This window comes from Bos javanicus, chromosome 4 (genome assembly GCF_032452875.1).
Source record: "Bos javanicus breed banteng chromosome 4, ARS-OSU_banteng_1.0, whole genome shotgun sequence".
Classification (NCBI taxonomy): Eukaryota; Metazoa; Chordata; class Mammalia; order Artiodactyla; family Bovidae; genus Bos; species Bos javanicus.
The window spans coordinates 92,371,365-92,399,226 of record NC_083871.1 but is presented as its reverse complement, the minus strand read 5'-3'; the positions used below and the strand labels follow the sequence as shown (position 1 = coordinate 92,399,226).

At 46.8% G+C, this 27,862-nt stretch overlaps 2 protein-coding genes across 3 annotated transcripts; one reads left to right on the top strand and one right to left on the bottom strand.

Moving 5' to 3' along the window:
* Positions 1 to 3: 3 nt before the first annotated feature.
* ARF5 (ADP ribosylation factor 5) lies at positions 4 to 3,026 on the bottom strand. Of its 2 annotated transcripts, none has more exons than XM_061414615.1 (6): positions 2,804 to 3,026; positions 2,192 to 2,272; positions 1,754 to 1,863; positions 1,208 to 1,279; positions 593 to 718; positions 4 to 489 (listed from the first exon to the last, which is right to left on the bottom strand). In XM_061414615.1, exons 1-6 carry the CDS (start codon positions 2,868 to 2,870, stop codon positions 403 to 405), a joined length of 543 nt encoding a protein of 180 aa, XP_061270599.1. In that variant the 5' UTR covers positions 2,871 to 3,026; the 3' UTR covers positions 4 to 402. The 2 variants fall into 2 exon arrangements, with proteins under 2 accessions (XP_061270599.1, XP_061270598.1); XM_061414614.1 differs by having other exon boundaries at positions 1,165 to 1,279; positions 2,804 to 3,014.
* A 2,966-nt stretch (positions 3,027 to 5,992) lies between these two features.
* On the top strand, positions 5,993 to 27,329 carry GCC1 (GRIP and coiled-coil domain containing 1). The gene is made up of 2 exons (XM_061414612.1): positions 5,993 to 7,887; positions 8,963 to 27,329. The coding sequence occupies exons 1-2, from the start codon at positions 6,856 to 6,858 to the stop codon at positions 10,256 to 10,258; spliced, it is 2,328 nt and encodes a 775-aa protein (XP_061270596.1). The 5' UTR covers positions 5,993 to 6,855; the 3' UTR covers positions 10,259 to 27,329.
* The last annotated feature ends 533 nt before the right edge of the window (positions 27,330 to 27,862 follow it).

The window sequence follows — 27,862 nt, the reverse complement described above, 5'->3', positions numbered from 1 at the left end:
GAGTACAAACCACAGCAAATTTATTACTCAATATCCAGTGCCACATCATAGCACCACCCGGAGCCCTCACCTCCCCTCCCCACCTGGCCCAAAGGGTACACCCGAAATGGAAGAAAAAAAACTAAACCCAGATCCCTGCTCCTCTTCTGGAAGAAGGGGCCTTGGCCCTGGAAACCCCTTTCCACAGGTCCCAGCGGGCAGGAGATCAGATCCCTCCATGCCCAGAGAGCGAGGCTCCAGGCTCCCAAGAGAGAGAGAACATGCAGGCAGGAGCAGTGGCCTGTGTCTGCGGGGGAGGAGGAGCTGGGAGGGAAGGGCACTGCCTGAGGAGTCCGGGAGTCTGGTCCTCCCGGGATGATGCACGCGGGAGCTTCTGGGCAGCAGGGGCCGGCCCCTGGTTGGCTAGCGCTTTGACAGCTCGTGGGACAGCCAGTCCAGCCCGTCGTACAAGCCTGTGCCCTGGGTGGCACAGGTGGCCTGGACGTACCACTGTGGGGAGGGGGAAAGAAAGAGATCAGCAGCAGGGAAAAAAAAGGAGATGCCTTTGTTTCCTGCCAGGCCTGGGGTTTCCTGGGGCCAAGCGGGCCCTCACCGTGCGGCTTCGCAAGTGCTGTAGCCCCAGCTTGTCGGTCAGCTCGCTCACAGGCATGGCGTTGGGCATGTCCTGCTTGTTGGCAAACACCAGCAGCACCGCATCCCGCAGTTCGTCCTCCTGCAGCTGGGGGAGGTGAAGGAGGTGGGTGGAATGCAGCTGTGCAGGGAGCCCCCTCCCACCTTCTACCTTCTAGCATATTTGTGGGAAAAACAGAATACTGTGTCATCTACTGAACACAAGACAGAGAGTTACCAACTGCTTAAGGCCATGTTGGCCTTAAGTCCTGCAAGGGTCTTTTTCTAATTAGACTACCTGCCCTAGTCAAGATGACATTTCCAAATGGCAAAACAAGAATGTAAGAGGATGTTTCCCTCCACCTGGTATAACTCCCCCCTCCCCACTTAACTTCTCAGACTCAGCTGTTAAGACAGGAGAGAAAATTCAAGGGAAAAGTCAGTCTTATACTTTCTACCTGACCGCGATTCAAAACAGGGTGAGTTACTTCTAGTGACTGTGCCCACAAAGAGAGAGGTACGTTCGTGGCCCTTGAGGCACCTTCTGACTCTCACATTGGCACAAAGACTTCTCTTCCCCAGCGCTCTGGGTGCTCACCATCTTCTGGAGTTCGTCAGCAGATTCTTGGACCCGCTCTCGATCATTACTGTCCACCACAAAGATGAGGCCCTGGGTGCAAAGGAAGACAGGGAGGAGGAGCTATCTCCCAAGTCTGGGACACACACAGCCTCCTCTGGACCTTTTGCTTTTCGGCTGTCTTTATTTGTGTCTAAAGCCTGCTCATCTAGTAAGCCTGCTCATTCCATAACGATCTGCAGATATCCTAGCACAAACTGGAGCCATCCTACAACGGATGCAGCCTTTGCCCTCAGGCAAGCGGTCTAGCAAAAAGAAATGCAAGGCAACAGGGAAAGACATGTGATGAGACCTAAATCAGGCAGCTTGGATTCAGAACTCTGCTTCTAAGGAGAAGCGGAAGGTGGCTGGCTAAGTCTCAGAAGTATAAGGGCAATCTGAAGGATGAGGAGAGGCTCGCCTACAAATGAGGATGAGAGGCTGTAAGGGTTTTTTCCTGGCTCAGGGCCAACACCTCAGCCTTCCTAACCCTAACACCTCTTCCCCTGGGGGTGGGGTAGCCCCAACCTGAGTGTTCTGGAAGTAGTGCCGCCACAGAGGCCGAATCTTGTCCTGGCCTCCCACGTCCCAGACTGTGAAACAGATGTTCTTGTATTCCACTGTTTCCACATTGAAGCCTGCAGATAATTGTACAACATATGAGGCAAAAGTCCTGAAAGGAAGGAACTCATTAACACTAAGTGGATTCAGGAGGGACACAAAACCACAAGGCAACGATTGAGGCCCTAGGGAAAAGAACCCCAAGAGGCCCGAGAGAGTCCACAGGCCGGGCGGCGCTAGGTCTCATCCATCCCGTTAGAGATACCCTGACTCACTTCTCAGGTAGCAGGATTCGATGTCAGGGTCAGTTCCCCGCAGATAAAGGCCTGGGGCAGAATACGCAGCAGATCCTCGGAAGGGACGCCGCCGCGCTCCCGCTCCTCCCGGCCTCGCCTCTGAACTCACCTATGGTGGGAATGGTGGTGACTATCTCCCCCAACTTCAGTTTGTATAGGATTGTGGTCTTTCCAGCCGCATCCAAGCCAACTGCAACGGAGAGGGGCACAGGGATGGAGATGAGAGCGAGGGAGCCCCCTAGAGCCCAGGGAAGGGGAGAGGCCAAGACAACCGATGCTGACGGGGGCGGAGAGCCCGGGCGCCTCCAGGTGCGCGGTGTTATCTACCTTCGGGGCCTTGAGGGCAGTCGGGGTGGGGAGCGCCAACTCCTGCCCCCACAGTGGGCGAGGGGCGGCGGAGGACTGAGGGGAAAGAGGTGCAAGAGAAACGCCGAGCGCACCTTTTAAAAGTCGTCTTCAAGGGCGGGGAATCCTCCCTTCTAACCAGCCGGGCTGGGGCGCAGGGAGCTTCACCCCACCCAGGCCCGCAGCTCCGGGTGTCAGGCCCCGGGGGCGGTGCTGCAGACCACGATCCACCCGAGAGTAGTGCCCCCCGGGGGGTTAGGACGTGGGTGACTCGGGGTCGGAGACACGGGTGAGCGGGGGCTGGAGGGACGCGGGGGCGACAGGGCTGCGCAGGGGCCGGCGCTCGCGTCCGGGCCGCGAGCTTGGTCTGCCTCACCCATAAGGATCCGCATCTGCTTCTTCCCGAAGATCCGCGAAAAGAGCGCGGACACGGTGAGGCCCATGGCGGGGCCGGGGGAGGGGGCGCGGGCACCGACGCGGGGTGCGGGCTGGAACCGGCCGGCCGCTGGGGGATGGGGCGCAGCAGCAGCAGCAGCAGCAGCAGCAGCAGCAGGAGGAGGTACCGCCGCCGCCTCCGCGCGTCTCGGCCCGCCCTACGTCACCTCGGGCCGGCCCCCGCTCTGGCCCCGCCCCCAGCCATCAGCCCCGCCCCTCCGCCCCTCCTCCGCCCCGCCTCCAGGCCCTGGCTCCGGAAGACTGAAGCTGAGCGAGTCTTCACCACGTCTACGGTTAGCGCGCCAGTTTCAAAGATGGAAAGGACCTGGGTCTCCCCAGGCTTCTAGCACGCCAGTCAGGTCCTTGGAACTGAACCAGCAACCCGAGCGAAGCCGAGAAAAGCCTACGACGCTCCGTAACGGCCCTCCACCCCATCTTCAGTGGCCGGTCGCCGGGCTTTGGTTTGTTTCGTCCAACACACACTGGGCTCCGGTTTAGCTCTTGGTAACCAGCAGTCTTGACTGTGTGCATCACCTCCCCCCGCCCCCGCCCGGGGGAGGGGGACGGAAATTCCGTGCAAATGTCTTCCTCTTTCCTTTTGTCCTCTCAGCTTCCAGCGAGGGACTTGGAACGTAGCAGGTAGTTCAGTGACCGTAGACTCTCGAGAGGAGTACGCCACAGGTGGAGGAAGAGGTGCTTCATGGTTCCTTAATACTCTAGTTTCAGAGATCCGCAATCAGCAGAACCATTGAAGATCCCCAGTTTTGGTCAGCGTAGACCCTACTGTATACTGCAGAACTCCACCTTCTCCTAGAAGGCCCTGGCGATAACGCCTTTCAGGTCTCGCCGGGCGGCCTTTCTGAAGTTCCTTCCTCACTCTACCACAGACCTGGGGACCAGGATTTTTGATGCACAGCTCTCCTGTGAGGAGGCTCTCGCCAAAGAGCTTCACCAGTTATTTCCCCAATGATCTTAGCATCAAAGGGGGAAATTTCAAGATGGGAGTTAATTTTAATTTCTCTTATGACAGAGACTGGGTCAATGCTGCACCCAATACATTAAAACAAATGCTGGCTTGGTTGAATGGACTAACTGGTGGCTCAGTGGAGCAAGGACAGGCGTTTTGCCTATTCTGGATTCTCAGCGGGCTTCGAGGATCAATTGTGCAGTGGACACGGTGAGGTGAGCTGGGAATCAGAGAACGTTTGTTCCTTCCTTCCTTCCTTCCCGCATTAAATAAATATCTACTGAGTACCCATTAGGTGCCATTGTTTCAGGCCTCATTTCAAATACCAGTTCTGCCCCCCCCCCCCTTTTTTAGGGCTTGATTTCAACAATAAAACCTATCATTTTCTCATCTACAAAAGGAGACTGATATCTGTCCTAATTGTCTCATGAGGTTATGGTGAAGATTAAAATGATATTAAAATGATAATGTATCTGAATGTTTTGTATGATACAACTGGATGTTATCTGGGCTACCAAGAAACTGGGTTTCAAAAGACTTTTAGTGTCTGACCATCACTGTAAAGAAAACAGATTTTGGGCGTCAAGTATCAGTGAATACGTGACTCCTATTCCTCAAAGGCTTACATTCCTAAGAAGGCTTTTACAAGATTGAAGAGCACATTTAAAAGAGTTTGAATATAATAACACAACTAGTGCTGATCAAGTTATCTTTAGCTCTTTGAATTAGCCTTTTTTTCCTCTGTCCTAACGTCTTTATATTTTGAACTTTTAATTTTGTGTTGGGTTATAGCCGTTTAACGGTGTTGTGATAGTTTCTGGTGAACAGTGAAGGGACTCAGACATACATATACACAGAACCATTCTCCCCGAAACCCCTCTCCCATACAGGCTGCCACATAATGTTGAACGGAGTTCCATGTGCTATACAGTAGGTCCTTGTTGGTTATCCATTTTAAATACAGGGACTTTCCCAGGTGGCTTACTAGTAAAGAATGCCTGCCAAGCAGGAGACTGGAGTTCAACCCCTGAGTCAGGAAGATCCTCTCACTCCAGGATTCTTGTCTGGGAAATCCCCTGGACAGAGGAAACCGGTGGGCTACCAGGTTGCAAAGAGTCAGTCACAACTCAGTGACTAAACAGCAGCAGCAGCAGCAGCCGTGTGTACATGTCCATCCCGAACTCCCTAACTAGCCCTACCCCTCTGGGCAACTTTAAGTTCCTTCTCTAAGTCTGTGAGTCGTTTTCCATTTTGTAAGGAAGTTCATTTGTATCATTTCTTTTTAGATTCCACATATAAGGGATGCCATACGATATTTCTCCGTCTCTTCACTTAGTATGACACTCTCTCCATGTTGCTGCAAATGGCATTATTTCATTCTTTTTAATTAGCCTCTTTACATCCCTATTATCGTTGCTCTATTTCACTATCATCTGATCCCCATGACTGAAAATGGTCTTCTGCACTTTGGTATCTCCACCTTGTCATACAAGACTTGATGCCACTCTTGTGATAGAAATCCTTTAGTGTCTTATAACCAAAGGTAAAATCCAAATAACTTAATTTGGGTGCTCATCTATTGTGTCAGCAGTATCTATTGCCACCTCCTTTGCATACCCTAAGCTACTGCCTTGAAATGATTCTCAATGCTTCCCAGGTGAGACAAACTCTCTGATGCTCCAGAGTCCTTGCAAGTTTTCCCTCTGCCTAGAATGTTGTTCCCCTCATTTCCAGTTAGATGGACAATCAGTACTTACCCTTCAAATTCCAATGCATTTCCCCTGAGAGCCTGTGCTATCTCCCTTAGACAGGGCTCCCTCCTCTTAACTTCTGTATCACTTTGAATATACTTGTGTTTGCATGGCTGCTGCTTCTCTAGATGTGGGCTCCTTGAGGGTAGGAACTTGTCCCTTCCTGGTTATCACCTGGCATAGCACTTGGTATGTTGAGAATCAGACTGATCTACATGGGATTCAAAACCCAAGGCTGTGTGACCTTGGTGTATTACTTCTCTGTGCCTCATGTTGCACTATCTGTAAAATAGTGCTAATGATGCTCAGCAGAATAATTAGAAAGACTAAATAGCCAAACTCCTGTGAAGCTTCTGAAATATAGGTGGCACTTAGAATGGACATGATGCCTATATATATTTATTTTTATATATTTGTTAAATGAACCCAGCAGAACTCAGGAAAGATGTAATAATGATTATATTATACACCGTCTAGATGTCAAATATTGTCCTAGAAAGGGTTGTCATCTTTGTGGTCTAAATGGTAGTCTTAACTGTTGCTCTTTAAGGACAACGGTACTGAGCACCCAAACAGTGGGGCCCCGTCGTTCACCCGAGTCTTTGGTAAGGACTCATTGCGATGTCGCCCCCGTCCCTCGCTGATCTTAGCGCTAGAGCAAGATCCGGCGCCTTCACCAAACCAACATGACTCCGGTGTACTCGACTCTGCTTGCTCTGCTGTGGTGGAGTGCAACCAACGCTCGGCTGGAGAGTGACCAGTTCTCAGCCCTGCTGGGTTCTCTTCCCACCGGCCCCTGAGGTAGCCCGCCCTGGGGGCGGGGCCCCATACGTCGCGCTCTCGTCACTTCCAGCAGACCCGGAAGCGCCGTTGTCCAGCCGCTAGAGTTAGGAAGTCGGGATGGATCTACGCTTATCTTAAACCTTTGGTCTGTAGTGCGCCGGGGGCCGGCCGGTGCTGCTGTGGCTGGGTGAGCCGGGAGCGCGGAGCGGCTTCTGGGGCAGTGCGGGCGAGCCCTGGCAGAGTGCTCCTCTCGTGCCAGCGTCGCCCCGCCTCTAGGATAGGACCCGCCCCCGCCCTCCTGCCTGGGACCTGGCAAGCATTTCTGCCGGGCTGCCCCGCCGCCCTGCATCCGGTCTCAAACAGCTGCTTGGAGCGGATGTGCGGCGGAGGGGGACAGCTATCTCCCCGTCGCATACAACCCCCGCTAGCATCTTCGTGACGCTCTCCCAGGCTGTCCAAACCCTGACCTGGAGCAACCCGTCCTGAACCCTCATGGAGAAGTTTGGAATGAATTTCGGGGGCGGCCCAAGCAAGAAGGACCTGCTGGAGATCATTGAGACTCAGAAGAAGCAGCTCCTCCAGTACCAGACACGTCTCAAGGATGTAGTCCGTGCCTATAAAAGTCTGCTGAAGGAGAAAGAGGCGCTGGAGGCCAGCATTAAGGTACTGTCCGTATCCCACGAGGCGGATGTGGGCCTCGCAGGTGTGCAGCCTCAAGGACTCACCTTTCCTGACTCTGTGGATGACCGATGCTCCACTCACAGCGAGGATAGCACAGGGACCGCCGCCAGCCTGGATACTGCGGCCAGTCTCACCAGCACCAAGGGTGAGTTCGGGATAGAAGATGACAGACTGGCCCGTGGACCACCACCTCCAAAGTTGGAAGAGGCCAGCGGGTCAGAGAGTGGCGTTAGCTGTAGTAGTGGGGACGGACCATCTGGGGGTGGGGAGGTGGACAAACGACTGCACCAGCTGAAGACTCAGTTGGCTACTTTGACCAGCTCTTTGGCTACAGTCACCCAGGAGAAGTCCCGCATGGAAGCTTCTTACCTGGCCGACAAAAAGAAGATGAAGCAGGACTTAGAGGATGCCAGTAAGAAAGCAGAGGAGGAGAGGGGCCGGCTGGAGGGAGAGCTGAAGGGGCTGCAGGAACAGATAGCAGAAACCAAAGCCCGGCTTATCACGCAGCAACACGATCGGGCCCAAGAGCAGAGTGACCATGCCTTGATGCTGCGTGAGCTCCAGAAGCTGCTACAGGAGGAGAGGGCCCAGCGCCAGGACTTGGAGCTTCGGTTGGAAGAGACCCGGGAAGCTCTGGCCGGGCGGGCCTATGCAGCCGGTCAGATGGAAGGGTTTGAACTGCAGACCAAGCAGCTAACCCGTGAGGTGGAAGAGCTGAAAGGTGAGCTTCAGGCTCTTCGAGATGAGAAGAATCAGCCTGACCCCCGGCTGAAGGAGCTTCAAGAAGAGGCTGCCTGCCTTAAGAGCCATTTCCAGGCTCAGTTGCAGCAGGAAATGAGGAAGGTAATTATCTTCATCTCTTTCAAACGTGAGTCATTTAACTTAAAGTGGCTTCTCAGGTGGCTCATTGGTAAAGAAGCCACCTGCCAATGGAAGAGATTCTGGAGATATGGGTTTGATCCCTGGGTCAGGAAGATCCCCTGGAGTAGGAAGTTGCAACCCACTCCAGTATTCTTGCCTGGAAAACCATATAGACAGAGGAGCCTGGTAGGCTACAGTCCATAAGGAAGTAAAGAGTCAGACACGAGTCAACACACACTTGTAACACATGGGGAAATATTAGGGTTTTTTTTCTCCTTTGACAGTTAGAACTAAGTGCCTGCACTGTTGATTTTTTATGCTCTTCAAAAAGTTTCACTTGTGGGTCCTGAGAAATTCTTTTCTGTGTGGTGTTGATAGTATCAACAGAGTGCTTCCAACAGGATGTGGAGTTTCTGAGTGTAGTCTGAAGTTGGAACCAGACAGATCTGAGCGTGGGGCATGGTATCTTCCCAGCTGTGCTCTGTGAAGCAGTGTAGCAGCAGCTGTGTAGTGAAAGGTGGAGTGGATGCTTATAGCAATATGCCTATCTATGGGTAGCAGTGGATGCCTGTAGGTAGGGTGGCTGGAGGGGACAAAGGGAATTTTCACAGAAGAAATCACCTCTTCTATTGCTTGCAGTCAATATTTGCCTTGTCTGGAAAGATAGGCTATTTTCCAGTGCCTCCTTTCAGCGTGGGGAGAGATCCAAGTCAATTCTGAACTTCCAGGAATGTTGGAAGAGGAAAAGAATGTAATACGGTGAAGAGCACACTTACACGTGAGCTTGGTGTATGGGTGGAGAGAGTAGAAACGCTAAAGCAGAACAGTAGCAGGTCTCCAAAGAGTCTTGATATCACTGGGTATAATGTGTGTCTAAGAGCGGGTTACAGGAGCTTGGGTTAGCTCCCAAACTCAGAAAGCTTCCCAGTTCCCATTTTTTGCCAGGCCACCCACATCCCATAACCTTTTTGTCCTCCCTCTCTTGCTTCCTTAAAGTTGACCCTCTGACCCTGTGGCTTTTCTGGATGCATCTCCACCTGTTCCCTTGTTTTTTCAGACAGCCGTCGCTGAGGATCAGCTGCGCCAGCAGTCGCAGTTGGAAGAGCAGAGGGTGGCGGCCCTGGAGAATCAAATATCCCAGGTGTCGGAATTGCTGGGCACCTACGAGAAGGCCAAGCAGAAGGACCAGCTGGCCATCCAGAAGCTGAAGGAGCGCATTCTGCAGCTGGACCTGGAGAACAAAACCCTGGCGCTAGCGGCCTCCAGCCGGTCCCCTCTGGACAGCCATGGAGAGGAGTCCAGTCTGGATGTCAATGTCCTGAAGGACAAGATGGAGAAGCTGAAGAGGCTGCTGCAGGTGGCGGCCAGGAAGAGCCAGGTGACCCTGGACGTGGAGAAGCTCTGCGACCTGGAGATAATGCCCAGCTCCGAGGCTGCTGATGGGGAGAAGGCCACGGCGCTCTACTACCAGCAGGAGCTGAAACAGCTGAAGGAGGAATTTGAGAGGTACAAGATGCGGGCCCAGGTGGTCCTCAAGAGCAAGAACGTCAAAGACGGGAACCTGGGCAAGGAGCTGGAGGAAGCCCGGGAGCAGCTGGCCGAGCTGAAGGAGAAGTACATCTCGCTGCGGCTGTCCTGCGAGGAGCTGGAGCACCAGCACCAGCAGGAGGCCGAGGGCTGGAAGCAGGAGCTGGCCCGGCTGCAGCATGGCCACCGGCAGGAGCTGGAGCGGAGCCAGCTGGACTTCCGGGACCGCACACTGAAGCTGGAGGAGGAGCTGCACAAGCAGCGGGACCGGGCGCTAGCTGTGCTGGCCGAGAAGGACCTGGAGCTGGAGCAGCTGCGGTCCGTGGCCTTGTCCTCCGGGCTGCCGGGGCGCAGAAGCCCCGTGGGCGGCGCAGGCCCCAGGGACCAGGCAGACACCTCCCCCCCGGACAGCCTGACCCAAGCCCTGCAACTCGCCGCGGTCAGCGAGCCCACTTTCTTCCTGTATGCCGAGCAGCTGGCCCGCAAGGAGGTGGAGATCACGTCGCTGAGGAAGCAGAAGCACCGGCTGGAGGTGGAAGTGCATCGGCTGCGGGACCGGTTGCTGGAGGAAGGGGAGCGGCATCGGGAGGAGGTGGGAGCCCTGCAGAGCCACATTGCGAAGCACAGCCGGGACCAGAGCCGGGAGGGGGCCAACCTGGAGTACCTCAAGAACATCATCTACCGCTTCCTGACCTTGCCGGACACCCTGGGCCGCCAGCAGACGCTCACTGCCATTCTGACCATCTTGCACTTCAGTCCAGAGGAGAAGCAAGCGATCATGCGGCTGCCAGTTGGTGGTGGTTGGTGGCCCTCTGGCAAGAGATGATGCCATTTTCACTCCTCCAATTTCTGTGCCTCTTCTGTGAGAAAGGGACAGGCTCTGGTTTCTCCCACCTCTTCTCTTCTGTCACCGTCTTGTTTCTTCACTGTGTTGACCTGGGAGGAATCCTCAGTGTGGGATGGGATCTTCTGTCAAATGCCTTTAATGCCATTTTATGCTTGGGCCCCAGAGATACTGAAAGTGTTGGGACAGCATCTTCTGATGGCCTGTGCATGAAGGGAGGAGTGGGGAGAGGTTAGGATTGAGAGGTGCAAAAGTTGGGGAAGTGAGTGTCTTTTAAAATAAGGTTTTTTTTTTTTGGTTTTAATATCCTACTCCTAGTGCAGAGCTAGGAGTACCCATGACTCCAAAGAGAGTTCATTTAATTTCTAAACACACACAAGGACCCACTGTTTACTCCATTTCATCACAATCTTGAGTCTGGCCAACTGCTGCCCCAATTCTCCGGGGACATAAATGCAGGCTGGAGAGGGACCAGGAAGTTTGAAATAGTGACAGATTGTCCCCTAGTCCAGAGGGCCCAGGGATAGTGAACTTGGGGAGTTCATCGTGGAACTGGGAAACTTGAAATACTTAGGGCAGGGCACGACCTAGTCCCTGTGGTTTGTCTGGACAAACCGCACCACTGTGACCATCCTGGAGAAAGCTGCACAGCAGTTGGTTCTTAGGGAGTTCTTGAGTGACCTGCTTTTGGCCTGGATAGTCTTCTGACCGCTCACACTGGTCCCTCACTGCCGTAACCTGCTGTACCGTGTTGGCTTGAGACTGTGAGTGAGTGACTTTGCTGTCTATCCCTCAATGTTGAACTCCCATTAAGAAAAAAGATCTACCTTCTTAGAGAAGTGTCTGATCAGGAAGCTCTGATCCTGCCTGGATACAAAGAATTAGCTCTGGGATTTGCACTCCCCACCCCCCAACTAGTTGTGCTACAGAGGATTCCAGAAAGATGCTGTGACCCTCACAAGAAAGTGGTAGAAATTCAGCCGAATAGGGCTGGGGTACTTGCTACACTATGGATAGCCATCTGGCTAAACCTCCGCGTCCCTGCAGCCAAAATGTTTGTGCATTACTGTTACCAGAGTCCTTTGCCCTCACTTAGGGAGGTCATAGTGTTTCAGTCCATAAAACTCATCTTCCTCACCTGTGTTACTACTAATGGAGGGACTCAGAAAAGTTGGATTCAGACAGTATCATTTCCTTATTCTTTGCTTTCCCCCATCTGCTCTTGCTGGTTGTAGAGATCTTTGGATCCTAAAGACGGGTGCTCTGCCACAGACTAACATGTATCTTTCTGTTCTTCATCATAGTGATTGATCTGTGTTGTGAGGGTTTGGGGGTGATTAAATAATCTGATTGGGAGGCTAGGTGATCCGGACTATCTACAGTGAGCAGACTTAATGGAACAGAAGTGATGTGTTCAAGTGATAATAACGATAACCACAGAATCATTAAACTTGATCAGTTTGACCTGTTTGCTTCCCTAATGGTGTGTATATACATGCATGTATATGTCTGGACACAGTGTGAATGTAAGTGGTAAGCGAAAAGAAGGTAAGAAATACTTCATATATTAATCAACAAACTTAAATCTAGGGAGGAATACCTTAGTACTTTAACTGCCTTGGTTACAAACCAAATATTTTGGCCTGGAATTGTGTGTATGTGTTTGTGTGTAGGCTGTTACACTGGAAAAAACCTTCTCATCGGTGGGCTCTAAACTTCCATAATTTCTGCTTTAAACTTTGAAAGTAATGTGCTTCTGAATGCTTTATTATATTTCCAAGTCAGTATTCATGATATCCTGGAAAAGTTTCTCAGGATATATCCTAAGTTCCTGTAGGATATGATGTTATTTCCAGGTGGTTTGAATGAAATAGAAAGATCCATAGTCACGGTTGCTTTCCTAGGACTAATGATTCTGTGCTTTTGAATTCTGAGGAGATATTAAACAAGCTAAGAGGCAAGTCAGTGTCTGATTAATAACTTTAAGCATTGGTATATGTAAGGCTGCTGCTGCTGCTGCTAAGTCACTTCAGTCGTGTCTGACTCTGTGTGACCCCGTAGACAGCAGCCACCAGGCTCCCCCGTCCCTGGGATTCTCCAGGCAAGAACACTGGAGTGGGTTGCCATTTCCTTCTCCAATGCATGAAAGTGAAAAGTGAAAGTGAAGTCACTCAGTCGTGTCTGACTCTTAGTGACCCCATGGACTGCAGCCTATCAGGCTCCTCCATCCATGGGATTTTCCAGGCAAAGTACTGGAGTGGGGTGCCATTGCCTTCTCCAATGTAAGGTTGCAGATGCTCCCAAGTGAAGAAGACTTGGTCCCTCCCTACCCTTAAGAAGATAAATTCCTTGTCTTCCCTCCCCTTTCTCCAAAATAAGTTTTCCAGTTATTTGACTAGCTTTCTCTGTGCTAGATACTCTAAGGAAAGAGAGAGAGAGAATTTAGATCAGACAACAGAAATAAATTTTCTTTGGGTCCTGGTCCTAGAATTTCAAATAGTGCATGGGGTATGTTGATAAGGTAATGAGACTGAGCCATACTTACTACCTTGCAAATCAGGAAGATTGCTGCGAAGAAGAAGAGATGGAGGGAGAAAAGGATAAGAAGGCAGGTTGATAACTGTGAGCTTTCTGCATTCCTTCCCGCAGGCCACCCTGTTGAGCATCTCCGATCTGAGGCATAAACATCTGTATAATTGTGCCCTGGATGTTGGAATTTCCCATCTGTTACCCAGAGTGCTGAGGTGCGCAGCTTGTCTTGTGAAGCTGCTACTACAGGGTTCTTTCTGGCACTCTCAAGAGTGCAAGCACCATGTTGGGCCACTTACATCCATCATCTCATTTAGTCCTCACAGATGTTATCATCCCCCATTTCACAGATGAAGAAACAAAGGCCAAGAGGTTAAATTTGCCCTGGATCATGTAACTAGTTGATGTCTGAACCAGGTCTGATGAACCCCTAAGCCTGCTTAGCTTGGGTGTTCCTGTCTTCTTAGGACTTAGGAGGGTCAAGGCCTGTCTCCGTGGGTGATAACTAGTTATGGAGAGACCGATCTCTTGGCTGAATTGTGCTGGTTCAAATGGAGAGAAAGTCTCCAGCTGTAAGTTGCAGCCCAAGTTTCTACACTAATAATGCTAAACAGGCAATGGTGCTTCTTCATAAGAACCTTAAAGGTGTTCTGTCCCCTGCTTCTAGATGACTGCTAACGTTAGAACTGGGATCATTCTTTTTTTTTTTAATTAAAGTATAGTACAACGTTGTGTTAGTGTCTGATGTACAGCAAAGTGATTCATACATATACATATAGGTATTTCATATATATATTATATATATTCTTTTATTATATAATACGAGTGAGTGAAAGTCACTTGGTCGTGTCTGACTCTTTGCGACCCCATGGACTATACAGTCCATGGAATTCTCCAGGCCAGAATACTGGAGTGGGTAGCCGTTCACTTCTCCAGGGGATCTTCCCAACCCAGGGATCAAACCCAGGTCTCGCACATTGTAGGTGGATTCTTTACCAGCTGAGCCACAAGAGAAGCCCCAAAATATGGGAGTGGATAGCCTATCCCTTCTCCAGCAGATCTTCCTGACCCAGGAATTGAACCAAGGTCTCCTGCATTACAGGCAGATTCTTTACCAACTGAGCTATCAGGGAATCTCCTATATAGTATATAATAAAATTATTATATATATATATATTTATTATATATATTCTTTTTCAGAATATTTTCCATATAGTTTACTATAAGATACTGAATCTCTTGAATACAGTTCCCTGTAATATACAGTAGGACTTTGTTGTTTGATATATAGCAGTTTGTATCTGTTAATCCCAAACTGCTAATTTATACCTCTCCCTCCTTTCCCCTCTGGTAATCAGGTATGTTTTCTATGTCTGTGAATCTGTTTCTGTTTTGTAAATATGTTTATTTGTATCATTTTTAGATTTTGCATACGAGTGATGATATATTTGTTTTTTTCTGACTTAGTTCACTTAATGTAATTTCTAGGTCCATCCATGTCTACAAATGGCATTATTTCATTCTCTTTTATGGATGAGTGCCTGGTGGATCAGACAGGAAAGAATCTGCCCACGGTGTAGGAGACCTGGGTTTATCCCTGGGCCAGGATGATCCTCTGGAGAAGGGAATGGTTACCCATGCCAATATTCTTGCCTGGGTAATTCCTTGGACGTGCCTGACTGGCTACAGTCCGTGGAGTCACAAAGAGTCAGACATGATGCAGCGACTAACACGTTCACTTTTAGTATTTCATTGTATATATATGTATATATGTACATCATATCTGTATCCATTCATCTGTCAATGGACATAGAAGTTGTTTCCATGGCTTGGCTATTGTAGATACTGCTGTAATGACAGTTGGGATGCACATATCATTTGAAATTACAGGCTTCTCCAGCCATATGCCCAGGAGTGGGATTGCTGAATTGTATGGTAACTCTGTTTTTGGTTTTTTGAGGAAACTGCATACTTTTCTTCATAGCAGCTGCACCAGTTAACATTCCCACCAACAGTATAAAGGTTCCCTTTTCTCCACAACTTCTCCAAACTTTATTATTTGTAGACTTTTTGGTGATGGCCATTCTGACCAGTGTGAGGTGATACCTCATTGTTTTAACTTGCGTTTCTCTAATAATTAGCAATATTGAGTATCTTTTCATGTGCCTATTGGCTATTTGTATGTCTTCTTTGGAGAAATGTCTATTTAGGTCTTCTGACCATTTTTTGATTGGATTTTCATCAACGATTCTGACAAAGCCACAGGGCAGGGAGCCTAGAAGAGCGAAAGCCACCTGCAATCCAATGACCCTCATGGTAAACCCTGTCCTTTGCCTTCAGCAAGGAGACCATCTCTGGTTCAGTGTAAATTTGTCCATCCTTGTGGGCTGCGGCTGCGGGACCAAACCCCCTCATATCTGAGAGGATGAATTTGAAGACTGCTACCACTTTACATGAGTATGAATTTTTAAATGGAGATTACATGCAATTTTTTTACTAACAAGCTGTGCTGTCCATATAGCCAGCAGTTGTTGAGTTATATGAGCTGTTGTGTATATTTTGGAAATTAAGCCCTTGGTTGCATCATTTGCAAATATTTTCCCCCAGTCCATAGGTTGTCTTTGTGGTTTCCTTTTGCTGTGAAAAAGCTTACAAGCTTGATTAGGATCCATTTGTTTATCTATTTTTTTTATTTCTATTGCCTTGGGAGACTAAGAAAATATTGCTAAAGGTTATGCCCCCAAATGCTTTGCCTGTGTTCTCTTCTAGAAGTTTTGTAGTATCCTGTCTTGTCTTTAAGTCATAAATTACTTAATTTCTCTGAACTTAACTTTCGTATAATGGGAATTAATAATACCTTTATTTCAGGGTTGCATTCTCAGGTTATAAAGAAAGTAAGTACTGTTTCTGAAACAAAGTAGGTGCTGAACCACATTCGGTTCCCCCCGCCTGCCACACACACAAATTGGCAGAATTGGGAGTTAAGACTGAGCTCTTCTTGATTTCTTAGCCACAAACATTGCTGTAAACAAAAGGAAAAATGACGGTCTTATATTAAGTGCTCGCGCTAAAGTTGACGGCTAGCATTTCCCCTACGTTATTTTACTTAATCTTTGCAACAGTCTTGTAAAGCATATCTATTTTGAAGATGAGGAAATGGAGGCTTGGCAGGATGAATTGCCCAAGGTCCAGAGCCAGGGATGGCAGAACCTGGATTGAAACCTGTTTATCTGAACCAAGCAGCCCAGCTTTTTCTGCCTCTCTGCTGCCTCCCAGCAAAGAGCAATGTGGAATCCTCGATCGTGGTGCCTGCCGAGGAGTTCGGGGGATTGTGTGTCTGGCCTGGGCTGGGAAGGAAGGGTCCTTGTCCAGGTGGTCCTTTCTTCATTGGCAACCAACTGCCTCATAATTTCAACGGAGCCTCATTTTTTTCCTAACTGCAGAGCTCTTTCACACTGAAAGTTGTGAAATAGATTCTTTGTTACCACACAGTTTTATGTGAGTTTCAGCAGTGACAGCTGTTTCTCCTGGGACCCAGATCTCCTAAATCACCTAAATAACAATAATTCTGACAGACCCACAAGGCAGGGAGCCCAGAAGAGCAAAGGCCACCTGTAAGCCAATGACCCTCATGGGTAAACCCTATCCCTTGACTTCAGCAGGAAGACCATCTCTAGTTCAGCGTAAATTTGTCCACCCCATAGGCTGCTACTGAGGGATGAAACCCTCTCTTTCATATCTGAGAGAGTGAATTTGAAGACTGACACCAGCTTACATGAATATAAGGTTTTAAATGCAAATTACCTGCAAAATTTTTTATTAGCTGAAGCTGTGCTGTCCATATAGTCAAAGTATTTTGCTGCTGCTGCTGCTGCTGCTAAGTCATTTCAGTCGTGTCTGACTCTGTGTGACCCCATAGATGGCAGCCCACCAGGCTCCCCCGCCCCTGGGATTCTCCAGGCAAGAACACTGGAGTGGGTTGCCATTTCCTTCTCCAATGCGAGAAAAGTGAAAGTGAAGTTGCTCAGTTGTGTCCGACTCTTAGTGACCCCATGGACTGCAACCTACCAGGCTCCTCCACCCATGGGATTTTCCAGGCAAGAGTCCTGGAGTGGGGTGCCATTGCCTTCTCCGAAAGTATATTGAGGGTTAGTATTTAGAGTCAGGTCCATTATCTTACCTTTATTTCAACACCTGTGGACTATACAGGTGGCCAGGGCAAGGACACCCACCCAACGGGATGTGAAATTCCCTAGTCTGAGGCTTCATTTTAAAAACTGGTTTAAATAAAGGTAAGAAATTGTCCCCTAGGATATCTGCCCACTTTGGAGACTTAGCCAGCAAGAGGAGATTTGAAGGAGTCTGGAGACCAAACTTGTTTGTGTTGGTTTTAACCGCCTACTTTGTATCACATACTGGGTTTACATTTCCCAAACCTAGGATCCTTAGACCCACAGTTTCTTCCACCTTCAAAGTCCCTCCCGGCGCCCCATTCCAGCCCTCTGCAGTATGGTCCTGTCCTTTCAGACTCAGCTAAAGCATCACTCTCTCCATACTGATTTTTTCCGTACCAAGGGATGCCCATTAGTACTTCCCTGAGGTCCTTCAGTACTTTGTTCATACAGCCTTGAGCACAGTCATTTCTTGTATTTTCATTTTAAATTGACTTCTCTGTTTCCCCAACTGCTCTATAGACCCCCCTACTGTCATGTCCAGGTCCTATTCATCCTTGCACTCTCAGGACTTTTCATAACTTGGCACATATTAAATGCTCAATAAACAGCAGACTCAATGAATGTAAGACTGAAAATACCAACCTTATCCATTCAGAGTAAGAGATTTAACTTTTGCTAGTATTGCATTCTTCCACTGTGCTATTTTACTGCTAGTTTTCTCTTCGGCCATTTTAGTGGATGTGCCGTTTCTCTAGGTCTCTGGGAATATAACTAGAATTGACTTAGGTACATTAGCTTCCTTTGGTTGTTAGAGGATTTGGGGGTGTTCATTCTGGTCCCATCAGGGAGGAAGATAGCTGAGAAAAGGAGGCTATAGGATGAGGCAAGTGCCCTAAGTCTCAGATGCTGAGCCCAACTTTGGGCCTGAGGTCTTACTCCTGATGAGGACCACAGCAGGAAGCTTCTGGCAGTGTGTCCCTGAATTTAAGGAACCCCTGTACTTGAGGGGTGTGTAGAACAGGCACCTCCACTACCTTACCTTATCAAGGGGATTAGGGACCTTCCTTTCTTCCACCTGCACATCCTTTTATGGTTGTGGCAAAGCTCTTGGCAAATGAAACCTTTGTTCTTTCTCTGCTTCCCAGATTTAGTCATTAAAAAAGTTGATTTCTTTCCTGTGAGTTGACACTTGGTCCTTCAGACCAGCACCCAACTTCTGGAGAGGGACTAACAAGATACACTTGTCTAGCAGAAGGTAAGAGTGGAGAGGGGCACTATCTCTTTGAAAGTCTTCCTAGGGAGCTTTCCGGGAGCCTCTCCAGCACCTTGGTCAGCACTTGTGCGTGACTGGTTGTCAGTGAGTCCCATGGGTAAGGAAGGAAACAGAATTTTTGACAATTGTGAACCTTACTTTGTGAGGCACCTGGGGCCAGAAGCTTCCTCATTTTAGCAATCCCTGGTCATTCAGCCATCCCATGATACAGGTCACACCTAGATGCTGTACAAACCGCAAAGATGACTATTGAGATCCTTCTCAAGTTTTGGTGCAGACTTGGCCGAGGGAATCAGGCTGATCTGGCAACTAGCATGAGTTCACTAATCATCTCTGTCTTCTCTCTCCATTTCAGCCCTCTTGCTTTTCCAAAACAAACAAACAAACAAAAAAACCCTGCCTTGAAGTTGCTTACAGTCTGTTGGGGTTCACACAGCATGTTTATCCAAACTGCGATACCAGGTGGGTGCTGGACACCAACAGGAGTGGGTTGGTCAGTGGATGATGATGGTGAAGAGTCAGGGAGTGACCCAGCATGATGAAGGAGGGCTTCAGAATACGAGTCGGGGCTTGAGTGATCTGCCCCTCACTAGTGGCTTAGATGGGGTAGTGCATCCCACATGGGTGGGTGCATGGACCACAAACCTGCATTGTGCAAGCCCATCAGGGCATTTATGGAATCCCAGAATGTCCGACCTGAAAGGGATATTGGAGCTTGCCTGGTACACTATTCCCTTCATAGAAGAGCAAACCAAGACCCACAAAGGACAAATTGATCTTATCATAGGTTGTGGCTTAATAATGAAATAGAAGCTTTGTCCCCTGTAGTGGCTAATAAGTGATGACTGGATGGCAGGCAGAGTGGGGCATCGAGTGCACAGTGGGTTCGTGCACTCTCGGTCTATTGATACCTGAGCCTTCCCTCTTCTTTCCTGCTGCTGCTCCTGGGCCTCTTGAAGGGAAAAGGGAGAGATCCAGGAGGATGGTGCTATTGATTCAACTGACTAAGGATAACTTACCCAGTAACTCCCACCCATGGGTGCTAGTGTTCATGGACCTAAATTTTAAACCACTTGTAGGTGAAGCCTGGAACATGGAGGATATATCACTGTTTATTCATCAGTTCAGTAAACGTGGAGTGAACTTTCACTTTATCCTAGGCACTGTGCTGGGCACTCAAAATATACTCTATCAGTGTTTAGCACACGATATAGGTTCAAAGGTGAATGATTGTAATTCAGTGTGGCAAGTGCTGTAATGGAGGATTAGAAGGGAAAGACAAGACATTGAACTTGGTCTGCAAGGAATCAGGAAACTAAAGTGAAGGTGACCCTTTAGTTGAGCTTCAAAAGATAAGCACCAACTGGTGTTAGCTACATGGACAGGCAGTGGTGCTGAGAGTGGGCATGGGGGTGTGTAGCAGATATAGTAGATTAACTCATTCAGCATTTCTTCTAATCTGCTTTTGATTCAGCCTTCCTGAACTGCAGAGATGAAACAGCTAGAAACAATATTTGTCAGATTTTTTGGTAACTAGGATTCCAGAGGTACTTGAGACTCCTGAGTTTAGAACTAGGAACTGAGTTGAATGGGAGGCAGGCAAGACTTCTATATTTCTGGCCTGGACCCAACAGAAACGTGGCTCCAGAGCCAGCAGCTGCTGTGTGCCCCCCAGATTCTGACCTAGGTTGTGTGACTCCCAGGTTCCAACCTGAGCAGCTGGGAGGGACACGGTGCCCAGCTCAGAGAAGAAGGATGATGACTTCAAGGAGAGGGATGTTAAGTTCAGGGCAGTTTGGATGAGGTCTAGAGGCTTGGGATTGCAAACGTTTTACATGTGATCTTAGCTTAAAAGCTGAGAAGTGACCAACATTAAAAAAAAAATATTTATTTGGTGAATTTACACATGAGGTCATTTACAAAGACAAGATGCAGACACATGCAGTTCTCAGAACAGGCAATAATCTGAGGATTTGCATGACTGAGCGACTTCACTTTCACTTTTCACTTTCATGCATTGGAGAAGGAAATGGCAACCCACTCCAGTATTCTTGCCTGGAGAATCCCAGGGATGGGGGAGCCTGGTGGGCTGCCGTCTATGGGGTTGCACAGAGTCGGACACGACTGAAGCAACTTAGCAGCAGCAGCATTAAATGTCAAGGGCTTCCCAGGTGGCATGAGTGTTAAAGAACTTGCCTGCTGATTCAGGAGATGCAAGAGATGTGGGTTCTCTCTCTGGGTCGGGAAGATCCCCTGGAGGAGAGCATGGCAACTCACTCCAGTATTCTTGTCTGGAGAATCCCATGGACAGAGGAGCCTGGCAGGCTACAGTCCATAGGGTCATAAAGAGTTGGACACAACTGAGTGACTTAGCATGTGTGCACACACATACACATACACACACGCACATGTATTGAATGACAATGCTTTGGTTTCCTTAGTGGATTTTTATACCCAGTATCTATGTTATGTAAATATAGCCACGTCTGTATGTATGGGTTATCATATATGGTGTATAATTATGAGCTGAAATGCAGAGCTCTCAACCATTCCATTAACCAAGCCATGTTAAATTATGTTAACTGCCCCCACTAGTTAGTTAGAGGCCCCTCTGGCACCCCACTCCAGTACTCTTGCCTGGAAAATCCCATGGATGGAGGAGCCTGGTAGGCTGCAGTCCATGGGGTCGCTAAGAGTCGGACACGACTGAGTGACTTCACTTTCACTTTTCACGTTCATGCATTGGAGAAGGAAATGGCAACCCACTCCAGTGTTCTTGCCTGGAGAATCCCAGGGACGGGGCATCCTGGTGGGCTGCCGTCTATGGGGTCACACAGAGTCGGACACGACTGAAGTGACTCAGCAGCAACTGTCATAGAGTTTGGGAACTCAAGAGCACAGCTTGGAGTAGAGATGAAGATTTGGGAGTCTGGGGTGAGGCAGACACTGGTGTACACGTGATGACACAGAGGATGTGTAGACTCTGCAGAGAAGTCGGCCGGGAGTGGCACCCATCCCCTTCTAGAAGACGTTTCTGGAAATAATCTCATTCACTGAAAAATTTCCAGAATAGCACAAGAACAGTCATGTACCCTTTACCCAGACTCATCTGTTGTTCACATTGTGTTCCAATAATTTTATCCTTTGCACGTGCTCTCTATGCATACATACATATTTTTTTCTGGACCATTTGAGAGTAAATTGCATACATCATGGCCCTTTACCGTTTACCAGTGATTTTTTCTTAAGAGCAAGGATATTCTCTTAAATGCCTACAATACAGTTAAAATCTTCAGTAAATTTAACATCTGTACAATTCTGTAATCTATCATCTTCATTCCAACTTGTCAAGTAGCCCAGTCATTTCCTTTATAGTATTTCCCGCCCTCCCCCTCCCATTATAGAATTCTGTCTAGGATCACATATTGTGTTTAGTTATCCTGTCTCTTTAATCTCCTCTAATTTGGAATAGTTCCTCACCTTTTCATTGTCTTTTATGACAGTAACATTTTAAGAGAATACAGCCCTCCCCACTTTTTAAAATAGAAGAGTCCTCATTTTGAGTGTGACGTTTCTTCATGATTAGATTAAGGCTGTGAATTCCCTGCCAAAATATTGAATCGGTGATGTGCTTGTCAACTGAAAGAAAAATGCACAACGTAAGGGCTATGAGTTTAAATTTTATTCAGGGTTTTACTGAGGCCCTTAGTCTGGGATATAGCCTCTCAGTAGCTCTGAGGTGATTTCTTTAGAGGGGTAGGGGAGAAGTCAGTATATTTTTGATTTTTGGCTAGGGAGTATGTGCAAACAAGCATATGACTTGGTAAAAGGTTATTGCTAGTCACAGGGCAAAGCTATCAGTTAATGATTTTAGTGCTTTATCTTGTATGGGAAGATGCAAGAATCCGGGTTCGTGAAGATTCTTCCTGAGAGAAGCATCTAACTATCTGAAGCACTGAGCACCTCCTCCTGGTTTCCATCCTGAATTCCTCCCGGGGTGCGTTGTTGGTCAGCGACTGCAGTGGCTGATGACTTAATCATTGCATACCTGGATGGTAAGCCACATTCCTTGTTTTATATGCTCTTCTCAGGGTAGCACTCCCAGAGGCAGATTACCATCTGCTGCTTCTCATTAGTGATAATTCTGATCCTCAGACAAGGTATCTGATTTCTTCACTGTATAGTAAGCATTTTTGCTTCAGTGCTAATAATCTGAGGAGACACTTTAAATCCATGCAGATATCCTGCTTTTATCAAAATTTCCCCCCTAAATTTAACTGATGATAACCCAGTCTTTGCTTTGATGATGGAAAATCAATGATTTTTCAACTCTAGCACTATTACCACATTTATCTTTTGGTCCTTGGCATTTTCTCAGGGAGAGCCCTGTCTTCTCCATCACTTATCTAACATTTATTTATCTATTTATTACTAGACTGATGGATTCCTGTTACTCATTGGTTTATAATTTGCTATTTTACTTAATTTTTTGGCTTAAATTTCCCCAGATTGGTAAGAATCCCTTCAAACTCCCATGTTCTTGTGACACACTCCCATCATTTTTGGAGTGCTTCCTTACTTTCTGTCTTGAAAATATGTTTTTGGCTCATCTTACAGTTTCTGTGTCCCAGTCTTGGAATCAACTACTTCTCTGGTGATCTCTGGTTCTTTTTTGTGGAAACTGGTATTAGAAACCAATATCTGGGAGCTATGTGAGCTCATTGCTAGCAGACAGACTTTGAAAATATAAATTATATATACATATATACATGCATGTATAGCTATACATACACACATACACAGTTTAAACATTGCCAGTTTGCACCAATATCTCCTATTCCAATCCATTTCCACTCAGTTTTTTCTTACCATCCACTAACTCATGTGTGTTTCTTCTACAGCAAGAATCCTAGGATGGAGCCCTTTAGTGTTTTATTAGTGATGTTATTAACACTACATTATGTAACACTGTGTAAGTGTAATATAGGTATAACAATATGTAACACTACATATTTACATTAACATCTAAAAAGTAGGCAGAGCAGATGAGGGACAACAGAAAAGCAGGGGGAAACCAGCAGAGGCTATCAAAGAATTCAAGGGAGAAATGAGCTTTATCATGGAGAGAATATTCAGCCCCATCAAGTTTAAATCACTTTACAAGATTTTTAAAGGCTTTTAAAGGCTTTTCATGCATATCCTGGCTATGTAAAGCACCAGCTGTTTTCATTTTGATGCTCCCTTCCAATATCTGTCCAGGAATACTTTCCTTTACGCTGTTGCAGTTGTAAGATTGTATTATAATTTGATGTTTTGCTTTTTGCTTGAGATAATCTTGTAGCGGAGAAGGCAATGGCAACCCACTCCAGTACTCTTGCCTGGAGAATCCCATGGACAGAGGAGCCTGGTAGGCTACAGTCCATGGGGTCGCTAAGAGTCACACACGACTGAGCGACTTCACTTTCACTTTTCACTTTCATGCATTGGAGAAGAAATGGCAACCCACTCCAGTGTTCTTGCCTGGAGAATCCCAGGGATGGGGGAGCCTGGTGGGCTGCTGTCTCTGGGGTCGCACAGAGTCGGACACGCCTGAAGCGACTTAGCAGCCCCAGCAGCAGCAGCCTCGTAGCACCTGTTCATTTTCCATGTGTCCTCCCACCCTTCATTCTGACCTGTTTTAATGGCTGTGCTGATTCAAGAGGGAAGAGGCCACCTTTCTTCTAGCTTCTGTGGCTTCCAGAGCCACTCACATCCTTGCCCTTTCATCTGCTCACTCTCCCACTGCTCTGTAAAAAGATGCTGACTACACTTACATAACTTTCGCCAAGATTAAAACATATGGAGTTGCTGATATTCAGTCTATGATGATGGCTGTTTCATATGATCTTAGCCTAATATATACCAGGCTAAGATATATATATTTTATATACACTATATAAAGTACAGTATATAATACATGTAGACCTGATTTAAGAGCGACTCAGTGCTATTAATTTATCAGCATTAATCATACCTTAGGAAGCATTATTATCATCATCCTTGTTACATCTGAGGAAACTGAGGCAAAGAAACGTCAACTAACTTGCCCATAGCTAGCAAGAGCAGGTGTAGTGTTTGGGCCCAGGAAGTCTGGCTTTGGAGCCCAGGTTCTTAATCATTGCACTATGATACCCCTTGAGAGTGGTATCACCAAGCTGAAAATAACCAATTCCAAGCTTATTAAGGGAGCTGGAGCCAGTCTGCTTGCTAACTGAGTGTGGATGCCCTGTGTTTCCCCCTTTTCAGAATTTGTTATTTAATGTACGTGTGTATTTCAGAATTTGTTATTTAATGTACGTGTGCATTCAGAATTTGTTATTTAATGTACGTATTCCCTGTAGGTGTCAGGGTCAGAGACTAGAGAGTGGGCTTGCTCTTCACTGCCTGATGCCAAGTGTCTTGTGCAGTATGCAGAAGAGATGTGCCCTCAATATTTATTGAAGGAAAAGAAGGTAGAAAGGGAGGGGGGAGGAAGGTAGAAGCTGGGGTATCTATTGGAGAGTGAGAATGTAGGTGACATGAACTGTAGGATGTGTCTGACTTGTATAGAGAGTTGGGCTTCGAGTGGTCACAAACAGGGTAGACTTTTCTACTTCTGGAAACCAGAGTAAGACAGGCCAGAGGGATACGTTCAAACCAGAGATTCAGTATCAGACATTGGCGAACCCCTGGCCCACAAGGCTACTGCCAGAGTTCAGAGGAGGGTGGAGGCTGGGTAGGAGGGAGAGCCAATGAGGAGAGGCCTTTGGGAACTGTAAATCATATTAACATGATATAAAGTCTGAAATAGCTAGGCCTGCCTGCCTACCAGACTTCAGGTCATTGCAAGCCCAAGGTAGAAGCTTTCAATTAACTTAATGTCTTTGACCTCTCTCCCTAAGTGCTAGGTACGGTAGCAGAATGCCTGCAGATATAAGGATGTCCTTAGGAAAGTGGGCTTTTGGTTTCTAGTATCCTGGTCCCAAGTTCTTTGAAAGAGTAAGATATTAAGGGCTAAGAACCACCCCTGGAAGAGATGAAAGCTCATTTTGTCATTACCTGTCTCTGGGATTTCTTTGTGACTCATTCTTTTTAATCTGTCAAAAAGGGAAACAGTGAATTTGCAGAGCTTCTCAAAGTTATTGTGATGATTTTTGTTTGTTCATTGATCAAATCAAACAGTACATTAAAGTTCTTAGAAAAGTATAAAGTACTATAAAATGTAATTATTATTAATGTCTGACATCACATGTACTAGATAACAGAATACAATGATAAATTAACTCTATGTTGGTAAACTGTTACCTAACTCCCACTTTAGCTCCCCTATTCCACTGTCTTCCCAAGAAGGAGATTCATACTTTTAAAAATATGAGGTGGGAAAAATGTTATTTTATATATATATATATTACATATATTGACTTTCTACTGCTGCCGTAACAAATTACCACAAACTTGATGACTTTGAAACAACACAAAATAATCACCTGACGGTTTTGGAGATCAGAAATCTGAAAGAGGATCTCACTGGGCTAAAACCAAGGTGTCAGCAGGGCTGTGTTCCATTCTGGAGGCTCAATGGGAGAATGTGTTTCCTTGTTTTTTCCAGTTTCTAGAGACTGTCTATGTTCCTTTTTTCATGGTCCCCTTCCTCCATCTGCAAAGCCAGCGATGTCAGATCTGAGCCTTTTCTCCATAGTCACATCGTCCTTTCTCTTCCATTCTAAGGGACCCTTGTGATTACATCCCAGATAATCCAGGATAATCTCCCCATTTCAAGGTCAGTTGATTAGCAACTTTAATTCCCCTTTGTCATGTAACGGGTTCTGGAGATTAAAACATGAATATCTGAGTGTGGGGGGGATATTATTCTTCCTAACATATTATATATTTTGTAAATATTTTATCTGGAAAGAATTTTTTTTAAATTTTATTTTATTTTTAAACTTTACATAATTGTATTAGTTTTGCCAAATATCAAAATGAATCCGCCACAGGTATACATGTGTTCCCCATCCTGAACCCTCCTCCCTCCTCCCTCCCCATACCATCCCTCTGGGTCATCCCAGTGCACTAGCTCCAAGCATCCAGTACCGTGCATCGAACCTGGACTGGCATCTCATTTCATACATGATATTTTACATGTTTCAATGCCATTCTCCCATATCTGGAAAGAATTTTGGCAAAAGCTAAAAATGAAAAATCAAAGTTCTTCCTAACTTTTTGGCAATAAGGGCTTCCAATATTACTCTATAATTCCTAGCAATATTCTTTTTCATGGGAAACCAGCAGCACCTAGTGTCTCTCCAAATAAATTTCAACAGAAAATATGGTGTCCTGTAATTAAAAAGGTACAGCTCAGACTAATGGTAGAAAAAGGAAATTCTCAGTACTCGTAGACATAGAAGGCAGATTCTGTCTTGTGTGTTCTTTAGACTGAGCCCCTACACCCATGCATCCAGAAGTATTTAAATTAATTCTGTGGGGCCTGGCACCATGCTGGATTCTGTGATAGATGCGGAAAGATAAGGTCCTCATCTCCAAATTGCACCCAGTCTTATTGGGCAGATAACACACTTTGTCAGTTAAAATGTGTGTACCCATTTACAAAACACTGAAGACTTGATGGCCAAGTGTGCCGTTAATAACCAGGCCTAGCTGTATACACATTAAAACCCCAAAGAACACTGGCTTAAATAACAGGTTTCTTTCTTGCTGTTGTGAAAGGATTGGTATGGCCGTGGTTTGGCAGTTCATCAAAAAGTTAAATATAGAGTTACTATATGACCCAGTTGATTCTACTCCTAGATATATATCCAAGAGAATTAAAAACATATTTTTGTAGAAAAATTTGTACACTGATGTTCATAATAGCATTATTCATAATAGCCAGAAAGTGGAAACAACCCAAATGTCCATCAGCTAATAAATGGATAAAAAAATGTGGTGTGTCCATACAAGAGAACATTTCTTAACCATGAAAGGGAATGAAGTACTGATAACATGCTACAATATGGTAGAAACTGAAAAACAGTAGGTTAAGAAGTCAGATACAAAAGGCCACATATTATATGATTCTGTTTATATGAAATGTCCAGAACAGGCAAATCCATAGAGACAGAAAGCAGATTAGTGGTTGCCAGGGTCTGGGGAGTGGGGAGGGAAGGGTGGAGGTGTGACTGCTAATGGGTACCAGGTTATTTGGGAGGTAATAAAAAATGTCCTGAAATTAGTGGTGATAGTTGAATAGCTTTGTGAATATATTAAAACCCTAAAAACCCTTGAATTGTACACTTTAAATGGGTGAATTGTTTTGTATGTGAGCGACCCCGTGGACAGTAGCCTACCAGGCTCCTCCGTCCATGAGATTCTCCAGGCAAGAATACTGGAGTGGGTTGCCATTTCCATCTCCAGGAGATCTTCCCTGATCCAGGGATCGAACCCAGGTCTCCCGCATTGCAGGCAGACACTTTAACCTCTGAGCCAACCAGGAAAGCTATTATATCTCTAAAAGTTGCCAAAAAAAAAAATAGTAGGTGGGTCAAGGAGGCAAAAATGGGTAATGACTAATTAGAGACCATGAAGAAGAGA